The sequence below is a fragment of the Xiphophorus couchianus genome, chromosome 6, assembly GCF_001444195.1.
Source record: "Xiphophorus couchianus chromosome 6, X_couchianus-1.0, whole genome shotgun sequence".
NCBI classification, from domain to species: domain Eukaryota; kingdom Metazoa; phylum Chordata; class Actinopteri; order Cyprinodontiformes; family Poeciliidae; genus Xiphophorus; species Xiphophorus couchianus.
The window spans coordinates 11,678,440-11,692,495 of NC_040233.1; the positions used below are offsets into that span (position 1 = coordinate 11,678,440).

The 14,056-nt window shown below is 39.9% G+C and overlaps 1 protein-coding gene across 1 annotated transcript; it reads right to left on the reverse strand.

Moving 5' to 3' along the window:
- Positions 1-7,878: 7,878 nt before the first annotated feature.
- LOC114145851 (relaxin-3 receptor 1-like) lies at positions 7,879-14,056 on the reverse strand. The gene is made up of 3 exons (XM_028019496.1): positions 13,521-14,056; positions 12,962-13,405; positions 7,879-10,662 (listed from the first exon to the last, which is right to left on the reverse strand). Exons 1-3 carry the CDS (start codon positions 13,719-13,721, stop codon positions 10,048-10,050), a joined length of 1,260 nt encoding a protein of 419 aa, XP_027875297.1. The 5' UTR covers positions 13,722-14,056; the 3' UTR covers positions 7,879-10,047.

Below are 14,056 nucleotides of genomic sequence, written 5' to 3' on the forward strand. Positions count from 1 at the left end.
AAATTGCTCATTGAAGACACAAAACTGGCTCATCCTTTGGGTTTCAGCACCTTTTTTATTTATAATGGACAAAAAAAAACCAATGTATCTTCAGAAAGCCTGAAGAATTACCACCAGGACCACTTTGAACCATAACTGGAAAATTTGGCTCCTTATAAACTAATAATTAGACTGACTTAAACTTTTGCACAGTAATACCTAGTTACAGATAACATTTGCTGAAAGCCAAATATGGATTTTAAACTATTAGGACAGTTCTATTTTTGTACTATATATTTTCTCTTTCCTTCTGGACTTGTTCTTTACACTCTGGGACGCTGAGACTCTTGTTCTTTTGGGTTTTCCTTAAGCAAATTGTTCTTAGTATTTATGATCATTTAAGAAAAGCCATTTCTTTGACATTTACTCATTCAGGACTCTGGTGCTCAGTGTTAGTTGTTATGACCATGATGATGAAAACTTTGTGAACCTTTGACTTCAGTATGTCAGTCTGATCCCCCCTGTGCAGAAAATAACCTCAGCCTCATTTCTGCTTGAAGGAACTTCAGCCCATTCAGCCGTACAGGACAGATTAAACTTGTTCGGTTTCCTCGCTTGAGCTTCTCGCTTCAAGTCCTTCCACAACTCTTCCTCAGCGGTTTCCTCTTGATGGCCTCATGAACACTGACATCCGTCGATACAAGTGAGACCTTCAGTTTTTCATAGCAGTTGCTTTGAGTTCATTGGCTCGCTCTGAGAAACACGCTTGAACCGACACTTCCTTTTTTGTTTGTTTGTTTGTTTTTTGGGCAGATTGGTGGGTGGGAGTCATTAGAGAAAGATTTGTAATGTTTTTCACCCTAATGAGCATCAACAATTCTCCAGTTCAGAATAACCCAAATGATCAGGGTTGTTTTCTCCCTTTGTGCGGAAGTAATTTGTTGGAAGCAACGCTCCACATTTCCCACAACGTAATCCAGTTAAAGCCTTATTCAACCTGCGTGCTACAGTTTTAATTTATACAGACATACACTTTTTCATCTTCTATGGCAAAATCTTTTACAGATAAATAATATATCCTTTAAAAAATGTTAGGCACAAAAAAATCGATTCCTTTTCATTCACAAGGTTTTTTGCATTCATCTTAATTTTGGAGCAACTAGAACCACAAACACCGACCTGCTTTTTTCTCAAAAGCAAGTCTTACTTCTCAAATAAGAAAAATGCAGAAATAGTGGGACTGTCTGAAGACCTTTGTTATGCTCTGTTCCTATAATGACTTGGATTTACAATTCCACTATTTTGTTGATTTGAATTAAAATAATATCTTTGAGTCTATTGTTGAGCGCAAACATTTGTTTTAAAAATGTAAAATATATATATATATATATACTGTATATATAAAACTTCTGTCCAAATGTGCTTCCAATTCTTGGTCAAATAAAAATGCCTGGACATCACAGTGTTACAGTAAACATAAAATTTGAAAAGATGATCTGTAATTTTTACAATTTTCGTAGCTTGAATAGTACGGAGAGACGTGTTGGTGACATAAAGAGAACGTTGATGTTTGCATTATAGTCATGATTCAAACTGTGCACATTTTATTCTTATCACAAATGCCTTTTGAAAGGGAGAAGACCTGCAGGTAGTTTGGTGTCTTCTGATGTATTACCAGAAACAGCAAAGATGAAATCTGTACACCCAAAACCAACTAGAAAAGACAGCGGTATGAGGTATCAAGTATCTATCAAGATGGATGGAACTAAATATAGGAAAATTCTTGAAGAAAACTTGTTAAATTCTGCAGAAAACCTAAGATCTATGGCAGCGGTCCACCACTGTAAACATACAGCAAGAGCTGCAATAGATTGGTTTAAACCAAAGCAGATTTACAAAACAAAAAAAAGGTTGGTGTCTAGATTGTCAGACCTTGTAGAACATTCTGAAACAGATGTGCTGGTTTATTTGCAGGAAAAACGTGGCTCTATACGGTATTGATTCTGGTTGGCTAAAAAAAAAAAGAAGAAATTCCACTACATTTTATAAAAAGAAGAAAAACCTGAAAATCATGTATCATTTTCTGCACTTTACAATTATGTTCTACGATGTGCTTATATACAACAAAATTGAGTCACATTTATATTTGGCTGATGTGACAGTGAGACAAATGTGAACCTTTACAGGGCACAATGAAAAAGAAAGAAAGTGTGCCGTTATTCCGAAATATCTGAGAAAACAAAAGACAGCAGGTCACAGTCAACAACTCAAAGAAGCAAGAAGCTGAAAATCAGCATCAAATTTGTGAAGATTTAAACGTGAGGCTATAAATACACCGGAAGAGGCTTCAATTCAGAGTCTGCTGGTCAGACAATAAGCAAGTTGTGGCCTTTCTGTCTCTCTCTGGAGCTTCTGGAGTTTTATCAAACAAGCTAAAAGTTCATCAAAGATCTCTGGCTCTCGTCTCGCACTAAGCTTGAATTCTCCTCTGCTGCGAATCAAAGCATTTTGTGTGGAAGAAAGAAAGCAGCAGCGCAGCTCATTAAACATTTAGCACGAATCCTGCTGAGGCAGAGAGTGGTGGCGTGTGCTTTGTGTGAACAGTTTTTAATGTCATTACTGAAAATGCTTTCGAGGCATGTGAGAAATGCAAACAGATTCGGCGAGGTCACAAAAAGCCCCGATAAAGAAAGATTCTTCACATGGCTGCCACAACGAGGCGAGCAGAGCCAGAGCAAGAGGCTTGTTTACAGATCATCTCCCCCCATTCAATGTCCAAGAGCAGGAGAAAGTCTCCAATGAAGAGTGTAGGGGTTGCAATTGCTGTCAAATAAGGGGGGGGATGAAGAAAAAACAGGAGGAGAAAAACACAGAAAATAAATATCCTCTAAAAAATAACCTGATTTAAAAAGTGCTCTACTTAAAATTAACATCCAACATGGGAAACAAAATCATTCCATCTTCAAAGCGGCCTGTTTTGTCAGCGAATCCTCCGATAATGTCTCCATCCTAATTTCTAACACTTCCTCTTATCTTTGCCCATGTCTGGATACCCACCGACTGGAATTACACAGCATCAAGAAGTCCTGTCTGGTGAGTCGAGGATAAACCAGCAAACCGAACCTCAAAGTCTCAAAATCAAAAGAAATTAAACAGCTTTCTTGTCAGATAGATGCCGCAGCAGCAGCAGCCCCGGATTCTCCGAATTATATTTCTGCTTTAACATCAAACCGAATGAACTGCGGGGGGAATTGTAATGAGATGGGAAGGAAAGTTCAGACACTCAGTATGAACCGCATAAGATTATTTACTTCTCCAAAAGAAGAGCTCCGCCTGAGAACCAGAACGCAGAAAGACGAGTGTCATCTGCGTAGAAGACAATCTGCTGTAATCAACTCATAAATAGAGGCAGAAGCGACAAAATGCAGCTGCTCCTGCTTCTTGCTCCTCCAACTTTTAACTGCCTGAAATTACAAGCTGCAGCCATCTATTTAGATCAGATGAGCTTTTATTTGCTTGTCTGGAGCTTCTATCTGTGCCAATAACAGCTGTTTTAATAATAACGTGTCAGACGCTCTTAACAGGACATGGACAGTACTTTTTTTTTGTAACATTATTGAGTCACAATGCAGCTGCAAAAGAGTGCATTGAGATTCACATCCACGCCTGAGCTCCTATTTTATTTATGCTGAAGAAACCTTTCTCGTACAGCCACGCTAAACAAGAACAGGTTTTGAAAAATGTGGAAACCTTGGAAGAAAAAAAAAAAGTATCTCTGCCTCTTGAACTTCAATGTATTTTATTGGCATTTGGTGTGAATGCAAGCTTATACAAGTCTGTGAGTGTGAACTGTTGTTTTCAGTTTATATATAATAAACACAAATAGTGCGTTATTTATTTACCTGTGGTTGGTGCAGTTACAACTACAAGAGTTTTGAGGCTGTATCTAGGTCAACTGTGCTTATCTGGAGGTAGTTTAGATAAGCAATGTGTTGGCACAAGTGTTTCATTTGGATCGGGTCATTGCAACTGTAATTTAATCCAAAATGTTGCATTATAGATCTGGCTGTATGTTCAGACTTGTTGTCCTGCTGGGAGGTGAACTTTTGCCTCCAGTCTCAGGTCTTTTACAGCCTCTATTTAGCTCCATACTTCTCTGACCAGCTTCCTTATGCTGAAGAAAATGATTCCCACATCATGATGTTGTTGCCGTCATATTTGATAATGATGATGAGTTGTGTTTTTGTACGGGTTAAAGCAAACAGGACTGTTTTTTTAATGTTTCTTTTTCTTTCTTCGTCAGACCGCTCTTCCATTAAGGTAGATTTGCAGAGTGCACAGCCAGTTAAACAATTTCCCTTAAACAGATTCTCCCACCTGAGCTCTAGATCTCTGCAGCTCCTCCAAAATTGAGATGAATCTTTTTACTGCATCTCTGATTGTTGCTCTTCTTGGCCCGTCTGTCTTTATATCTCTGACCCATTAGAAAGAGTCGCTGGTCTGAATAAAAAGGCTTCTGTAGCACAGTGCAATTGTGAATATGTATCATACATCCAGGGTTGTGTAAGTAAAAATAATATTTAAAAGATTCATTTTGGTGTTGCCAGGCTTTCAATAGTATATATTTGAATCATTTCTACACATTTAAAAAATGTATTACTTTACTTAAACACTGGAAGCGATGTTTCACATGTGCGTAATTTCCACAGTTTTTTTTTTCGTTCGTAGGAAGGTAAAACCCTCGCCTTGGTGAAGACATGAGAGCCTGAGCTCCCGGTGAGAGAACCTGCGCCAGGCGCGCTTAATGATGAATCCTGTGAAATGATGCTGAAAGCCCCTGAAAAGCTGAGGAAGCTCTGACAAAGATTTGCACAAAATAGTCACCATTTGAAGTGTGAAATCCCTGTTAGGTGTCGACTCCCGATCCATATTATTAAAACATGTCTTCGAGCTCTGTGGGCAGATTATGAGGCGCCTCGTCCTCCCTGATACACTCCTGAACCCGAGGAGAACCACGTCGATTTTAAACAACGTTAATGTGTTTTCAATCTCTTTGTAGCTATTTTGCATCTACTTGTGCTCCCCGTTTTTCTTTTTTTTTTTTGGTTGGGGGGTTGTGTTGCCTCGAAGCATTTTAGGTCCCCTGGTGGTTGTTTTGTGTCCCTCGGTGCCTCCCTTTGTTTATCTTCATTTTTCTTGCTGTGTGACTCATTGATGTCTTTTTGTCTTTTGTGTTCTTTCATGTCTGTTTGCAGTAAATGGCTCTTTTTTTTCTTTGTTCATGTCATTTTTTTTTGTCTTTTTAAAGGTCTTTGATGATCTTGGCTTGTTTTGTGTGAGTTATGGGAGCTTTTTCTGAGCTTATCTTGCCTCGGGGGCTTGTGAACCCAACTTTAAATGGTCTCGGTATTCCTTTCATGAGATGCTCCTGTAGTTTTCCTGCAGAAAATGAACCAAAGTTCAGAGTTTACCTGCAAGATCCATGACTTAGCCTTTTGTTCTTAGAACCAATGTATTCTTTGAGTTCCACATATTAAAAAAACTAAAACCTTACATATACCTACATTGATATAATAATATCAATTATATACAGTATATATATATATATATATATATCATGCTAATTTTGCTCTTCAGGTTATTTATCTGATGTGGTTTTATTTCAAGGTTGACTGATATTTTGACAAACAGCATCCCTAATTTTTAATGCAAGATGCAAGTTTGAATTTATTGTGGATTTTTAAAGTCATTCAGGGTGAAAACAATACTTTCAAACTCAAATAGCTGCAAACATGCTGAATAATACTTGCTTAAATGTTCCTCTTGCATGCTGAAGCTCACGCTTGATTGCTCTTCTAGTCACAATTAGACGAGGTCCTTCAAATTTTTCGGCCGCGTGACACGGAGCGGCCTTTTACATGGGTTGTTGCTCCTCCGGCTTGATGCAGAAGAGTCTTTTTTTTTTTGCACATGTAAAAGCCAATCAGGTGAGTGCAACCACTGCCACTATAGTCCTGACCAACATGAGGAGAATAAATCCCATTTTAATCAGACCTTCAACATGTTTGCTCCGTGTTTGTCAAAGAATAGAAGAATGGAGCTGAGAAGATGACTCTTTACTGCAGCTACTCCATAAAGTTATTTAATTGTTTTTTGTGTGTTTCTACTTTGTCTTAGCCTTTTGTTTATGCCTTAAATCATAAACTCTCTCTCTTTTTTTTTTTTACAGGATGATTAACGTGTGTCCTTATGCACTTCAAGCATCAGAACGCACTTACGTTCTTAGCTTAAAGATATTTTGTCTTTAATGTGTTTTCCTTTTTTCTTTGTTCCTTTAGTTTTCTGTTCATCACTTTGATATGTGTGAGCGGTGCTGTGCAGATAAAGTTGCCTGTTTGAAAGCTTCACCTTGACTCCTCTGAAGAATCTTCCTGTTGTTCTGCTCAAATTGCTCAATCTTTCCATCTTCTGATAAAACTTTGCTCCAGGAGGTCATTGGGTTTCTGTGTGTGGATGACTGCAGATTAAATACGTGTGCTTTTGGTGCTTTATTAGGGGCTTCAGCTCAGGTTGATGTTAAAACTCACTATAGAGTGAAGAAGGACACTGGTTTTCTGGTGGCTCCAGTGCACGACAGACTTCTTGGTCATTCCAACAAATTTCCTACAGGTTGCTCGCTGTACCATCATTCCAACATGGAAAAAGAATGAACAAAGTGCATAATAACAATTCAAAAACAATCTAACATTATATCCATGACCTAAAGATTTGTGCAAGAACTACCCATGCTCTCGTACGGGACATTCTTCCTCCTTGTGTTGAACTGTGAGTGCTCACTCTTGACCTAGCTGCTTTTCCTCTGATTAAACTGATTCCACACTGAGTTTCAGGGTGTACAGAATATATTCAGTCTGTAGAAATCAGTTTTCACGTCGCCTTTGGATTTTGATTGCATTTAAAGTCTCCATGTAAGCTCCACAAGGCTGAACCAAAGATTAGATTTTTTTTTTCATATATACATAAGCTTTCTTGGACAAAGGAACAGTTGTCCTGATGTATTTAAACATACATTTTTCTTCAGTAGCAGCTCCACCTGCTTGTTGTCACTCCTGCTGTGAGAAGTGTGGCTGACATTGACCCATTTTATCATTCATGCTCATCCCATTTAACCGCGTCCTCTTGAGGAACAAGCACCTTCAGCCTGATTGTTTCAAACCTTGAACAATCCAGGCTGAACGTGCATCTCAGATGTGACTACTCACTAGAGTTTCTTCAAGTGCTTTTTCATCTCTTGCTATTAGAATTGCTCTTTGTAGTTGACAACCAATTACTTGGTACACGTGAGATTGCCCTTGGCTTTGTCAGGTCTTTGTTGATTTGCATGAATTAGCCCTGAGACGACCAGTAATGTGTGAGAGGATGCGCTGAATTCACCGCCTCACTTAATTTGTACTCATTTATGCACACCTCTGCCTGTTTCCCGATCGCATGTTGTGTTGGAGAGGGTTGCAATTTTAATCAGATTTGTACTTTAACACTTCACTTTTTATTGTTTTGTGTCTTAAAGTTAATTCTGGACGTTTCCTTGGAGACCCCACTCTTCTTCTTAGCAACACCAGAGACAAAAGAGAATATACGTATATATGAGGAAATCTGTGATTCGGACTGGAGAAGTAATCAGCTCCAGATTGGCACACAATGGCTGAGCTGTCACAGAGCCTGCGCCACGTCAGGAGCTTTACTCATCTGCAGCGTGACCGCAAGAAGGTTATCCGTGTTGAAATTTTAAAGGTTGCAAAAGGGCAAAGTGTGGAACGGCTTTTGTGCAAGTGACTCATTTAGCTTGTCGCTGTGAGGCTGTTGTGGCTGCAGGGGAGATTAACTTTGTCGAAACGTCCGTTAACTCTTTTGTCCGTTCGCTTTATTTAATGCCACAGGACATACGTAAATTCACCAAACTATTCACATCGATACAGCAGAGCCGACGACAACGACAGTTATGAACGGCAGTGTGAAACACAGATTGGCAGCCGACCAGGAGTTGTTGTTTCACTGCACAAGGGTGTGGCGGAGTGGGTCACTGAAATTCAACTATTTCACGACTGTTTTAAAGGGGTGAAATGGATGTGAATTTAGTCAAAATAATTACAGCTAGAAAAGAAAACATCAGAAAAGGTGGTTTTCTGTCCATGTGACTTCAAGCAAAACTGTTGGAGAGAGAGGGTATCATTTCTCCTGATTATCCGGATGGTTTTTTTTTAGCAGATCTGTTTTTGTTTCTTTACTTTTTTTTTCTTTACAAAGGAGAACATTAAATCCAACAAGGAGCAGCTCAGATTTAATCACATAACTGTGGGGAGAAATAAGCAACACTATGAGCTACAATGCGCCAAAAAATGTGGCTCTGTTGGGCTTATAGGATTAATATTGTTATAATAACAGGGACATTTCTGTGTGCTGACAACAAAGTCAAGTCTCATGACATTTTGTGAAACAATTTATTCTTATAGTGTGATACTCACACTATATAAATCTGGATCAGTAAACACTGATCAAACGTTGTTTCAAAGCAGGTGGTTTCTAAATCACCGGATTTGGTTTTCTTTAAAATGGAAAACTGTGCGTTTGATAATTTCATCTTTTGTTCTTACTGTAAATCAACAGCAGAGATAAAGCTTTATCTGTCACTTTATTCAGTTTTATAGCTAAATTATATTCCAGAAAAATATGGCAATTTTGTGCTTGATCTACCATGTGGTGGCCCCGAGATCAGCCTGCATTTCTGTGATTAAGTTGTTTTGTGTGAATGAGCCACAAAAATATATTACAGGCTGTACAGTAGATTCTGTTGACATAACAAACACTGGTTTTCCTTAAAAGTCAAAATGCCTTTTCCATTTATAATGGTGTTTAAAATATAACACAGGCTAGTCACAGGTGTAACTGGAACAACACTCAAGTCCCTACCTAAATTGTCTACAAGTCATGTCAAGATAGGGAGTAAACATGTTAGTGTTAGCCTAATATTTCAGTAAAAGATTAATTGAGAGGTGTGATTGAGTGAAGAAAGGGACCTACTGCAATATCAGATCATTAGCTAACCTAGCTGGTCGCTAGCTTTCTGTTGTCGCTATCCACCAGAAACCCTAGTTGGTAAAAAAAATATCTGTGGCTTTCAGGAAGAAAGTTACTGCAGCCCATGCAATGTGAATGAACACACTGTGCTTTTTCAGGCCTTATATATGCTGATGAAATGTTGTCTTTCGTCTACGCACTCTGCTTTAAAGCTAATAACTCTTTTAATCATTTAAATGACTTTAATGATGTATCTGACTGAAGCTCTGTCTTGGCACATATTCGTTGCCTGAATCAGTGCAAGGGATAAATGAAATCCTGATCAGGACATCCCTAGGGGCCATTATATTACTGCAATCATAAAACTATTAGGTCTACCATGTAGCCCATAGATCTTTGTTCAATTCTGTCCCTGATAGTAAATCAAAATCCTATATTTTTTTAGGCCAATTTTTGGAGGTCTTTTTGTTTATCAGCCGTTAATAATGGTCACAAATGCAATATTTAGACGTCCCTTTCAGCTTTGGTCAGTTTGTATGTCCGCAACATGCTGCTTTAATGTTTGTATGGAAGCATAACTTGTTGTCAGTAATCACTGGCTTGCAAAAAGAAAAAGATTGGTAATGACATTTCCGCTGGTGATGCCAATTAGCTTTAAATACGTTAGCTGGGCATTTCTTTCGTAATTGAGACCAGATTGTTTCCCTCTCGCTAAGCCTACTTTTAGCTTGAGTTATCCAACTTAAATATTAAACCAGTTATTGTTTCACAAGCTGCTATGAGACCTATTTGAAATGTCAAGCACCAACAGAGGAGGATGAGATGAAAGCTGGGGAAAACAAAGAGCCTGGATGTCTCCAAATTTAACAAAATACACTATGTCAACCCCTAGGGCTTATTGACAAATTAGGTTTAGTTTGTTGTTCAGATATCCTCTTTATAACAAAAATAATGTAATCACAGCTTTCCCAATCGTCTAAGCAACAAAATAAATCACATATTGATGTCTTTGTGCATCACAACCGTGCTGGGAGGTGCCTCCTCCACTCTCCTTCCTCTCAGAGCCAGAGAAAGAACGTTCCGGGCGTTACGAGAAACTCGCAGAAGGAGCTCCTTCAGTCCGGCCCTGTACTCTTTTCGGATCAGGCAGTAGAGCACTGGGTTGAGACAGCTGTTGGCATGGGCGAGACACACAGTCAGCGGAAAGGCATAAGCCTGGGCGTTGTAGAAGGCCTTACTGAAGGGCACAAGGTCGAACTTGATGAGCACCCCCCACAGGGTGAGAGCCTGGTTCGGCAGCCAGCAGATGAAGAAGGACAGGACTACGATGGTGACGGAACGAGTAACTTTGGAGCGTTTGCGGTGGCGTCCTCTCTCGTGCTCCGACTTGTCCGTGCCGCTGCCGTTGCCAACCGAGCTGCCCACAATGCGCCGGCTCAGGATGAACCTCAGCAGGAGGAGGTAGCACACGGAAATGATGATCAGGGGAACTACAAAGCCTAGAAGGACCTTCTGTGTTTGGTAGAGCCCAAGCAAAACCTGGGGATCCCAGTGACCTGAGTCAGAGTCTGAAAACCGAACTAAGCAGAGCTCGTCATCTGCAGACACCTGGGAACACAACAGAACGAGAAGATGCTCGTCAAAATAGGAAGCAATTCGGGATTAAAGGTTAAGACTATAAATACATTAAGAAATCCGCTCTAGGATCGACTGATGTTTCCATTTTGTCAATACACCTTACACAACCATGACCAGGACATGACATAAAGCAACACTTTTCAGTGTTGAAAGTTCTTCTTGTGAGAAGAAGTCTCACAGTTAGAGGTATTTAGAAATGAAGTCAAAGGAAGAATAAGGGCTGTCAGAAGCTTCTAGACAGGAACATCTAACATTTACTGAAGCAGGTTGGCTTTTCGTTTAGGCTGCAGCATCAGGTAAACTTCTGCTGATAACAGGAAACTAAATGTATTAAAACAAAGTTATCATTCGAAGAGTCCAATTCTGTCTGCCAGGGAACATGCTGAATCAGGAAATATTGGATTTACTCGTTCCAGTGAGCTGTTGAATTTGTGCTGCTGGAAATACCAGCCGTGTTAACCGTGCCGTTTGCCAAGATACTAAAGACTGTTTAAAATGTCAGCTCTGTGATGATTTAATCGTTGTTTTGAAATTATACTCAAATCTTGTTTAGCTGCAGGGCTGTGTAGCTCTCTATGTCATACACACAGTGTGACATCTCCTCAGGACCCAGTATAAACAAGTAATGATTACCTTTAATAGGGAAAGGCTGCTTGAAGCTCTTGTATAATTGCAATAAGCGAGTGAATAACTTAAAAATTGAACACTTAGCTTAAAATCTGAACTTTTTCTCTCAATGACGGTGTCTTCCAAAGACAAGGAACAGTTTAGTGTCCTATCCATGAAAGTTTCTTGTACAACTGCAACTGATTAATAGGTACATGTAATAAAACATCCAGTTTGATTTAAAATATATATATCATTAAAAAGGCTGCATTTAATTCTTTTGTGAAAACATTTGATTCTCCTCCTGGTATTCTATGTTTTTTTTATTGAACATGTCTTGTTTTAATTCCTCCATTATTTTATGAATGAAAAAAAAAACCTATTGAGGACAAACAAAAGTAGTTTAAGCTTTTAGTTATGGCATAATTGACTTACATATTTTAATTGAATGAATTGCTTCTTCATTCAGATAAAAATGAATAAACAATTCATAATTGAATTGAGTTGAAAATATATTTTTAAAACGTAATAAAATGTCATTAAATCTAAATAATGCATCAACTTTGAGGTTTTTAGGCCTTATCCACATTGTAATGTTTTTAAAAAATTAATTTATGTGCTTTGCCATTCTTATGAGTTTCTTAAAAAACACAGCAATTCTTTTTGGGGAAAGGTGAGAAACATGCTTGGTGTGGTTGCCTCTGACATGTTCAGGGTCAAGGGTCAGATTAGAGGTGAGGTTTTGGCTTTATCATTATTGATTTCCAGATAATTTAAAGTCTCGTCCTGTTTTTGAATTGATTTTGTAAACTGAATTGGCAATATATGGTGCGCTTCTACAAGTGTGCAAAGGACTTATTGGGATGTGCTGTGGTTCTTTTTTCTGTTACCGATACCTTCTCCACCAAAACCTGCAGACACTATTGTAAGTTTTCGATATACTGCTTGCAGGGCTGACCCAAGGTTAATGGGGCCTTACGGAGAATATTATTTAGGCTCCCCTCCTCCTGTTAGTTAAGAACATCAGCACCACTAGCAGTGTTTTGAAGCAGATTTAGTGAAATCTGTGAGAGGAGCCCAAGCTCAACTGGCTGAGCTTAAAACAAATCACTGATAATTAATTATTATTTGCTGAGATGTGAACACAAGGAGCTGAAACACAGATATTAAACTCATAGCATCCAATTGTAGGTATGGTAACATAACAATCAAACCGTGAAGATTATTCTTTGGACTTTTACAAAATAAACTTACTAACTCCTTCTAAATGTCACATTTGAATGTTAAAACTTAAAACATTCAATCTATGCTGAAACTGCTAAATTTAATTTAGTAGTATTGTCTTTGTTAAACAAGTGTTAAAATTCTGGAACTATTGTTTGTGTTATAATTCAAGCAATGATGGGGGCCGGGGGTCCCATGAGGCCTGGGTGCCCAAGAAGTTGCCTGTACCTTGGGCCGGCTCTGACTGTTTTGTAACTTTGGGTTGCTGTTCATAACTTTATTTTTTTTTTCTTGCTGCAAATATTCGTATTGCTAGGACTATTTAATTCTTAGTGCATCCAGACAGCTTTTTTAATTAGATTTCTTCAAGAAAAATCAAAATTGCCCAAAGAAAATCGGTAACAGAAATCGGCCACGCAGTCAGTGCAATTGCGCTAACCTGAACGGTGGTGGAGTAGAAAGCGTGGGGCAGCGTGGCCACCAGAGAGACCACCCAAATGGCCGAACTGACCCACTTGGCGCGGGCCACGGCGATCCTGGGGCTGCTCATCTTCAGGGACGTAACCAGGGAGTGGTACCGGGTCACGCTCATCGCCGTGAGGAAGAAAACGCTGGCGTACATGTTCATGGTGGTGACCGAGCTCACGATCTTGCACATGACGCGGCCGAAGGGCCAGCGGAAGTCCAGCACAGTGTCCACGGCCCAGAAGGGCAAGGTCAGGACGAACTGGAGGTCTGTGATGGTCAGGCTCATCACGAAGCAGTCGATGGCGGAGTGGTGGTGGCCCCGGCGGCGGGAGTGTAGGAGGAAGAGCGCCAGGAGGTTCCCCACCAGTCCCAGGACGCACACCACCAGGTAGACCAGTGCAATGACGACTCGCACCTGTCACAAACATAAAGTACCGTTTCAGCATCTGAACTTCTGTCATAAACTTTATTAATGCAAATACTGAGAGGCTCTGCTCTGCACACAATTACTGCCTTTTGAGTAAACCTACTGGCAGGTTGGCGCTGTCTCCATGCAGATCCAGGGAGGACTCCTTGGAGAGGATGAGAAGCCAGCAGTTGAGTGAAAGGTTAAACATCGGGAGGTTGGAGCCTGCTCCTGTCGGGCTGACCAGCTCGGATATCTCCTCCTCCTGCCCCCCGCACTCACTCAGCCCGGTGGGGGGTCCGAGGGAGCTGCTGTTGCTCTGCATGCTTGTGCAGAGAAATATCGACTCACTTTTTTTATTTTTATTTAAGAAAGGTCTCCAGCGTTCTCCTGTGTTAGAGTAACCTCCGCACAGGTGTGGAGACAAAAAATCCCCATCTTCCTCCTCCTGCTTATATGGTCTCCAAAAACTCTCCGCTCACATGTTATAGGTGCTCCAAATGGAAACTTAAGCTATCCATAATTAAAAATAAATAAAATAAAGAAGGGGGATATGAAAATGCATCAGCCTATACTGACACGATCCGTCAGCCTCTTCATCCTGAGAATGTGAAGAGCAAAGCCGCCGGACTGGATGCTTTTATAGTCGACGGGCTCTCG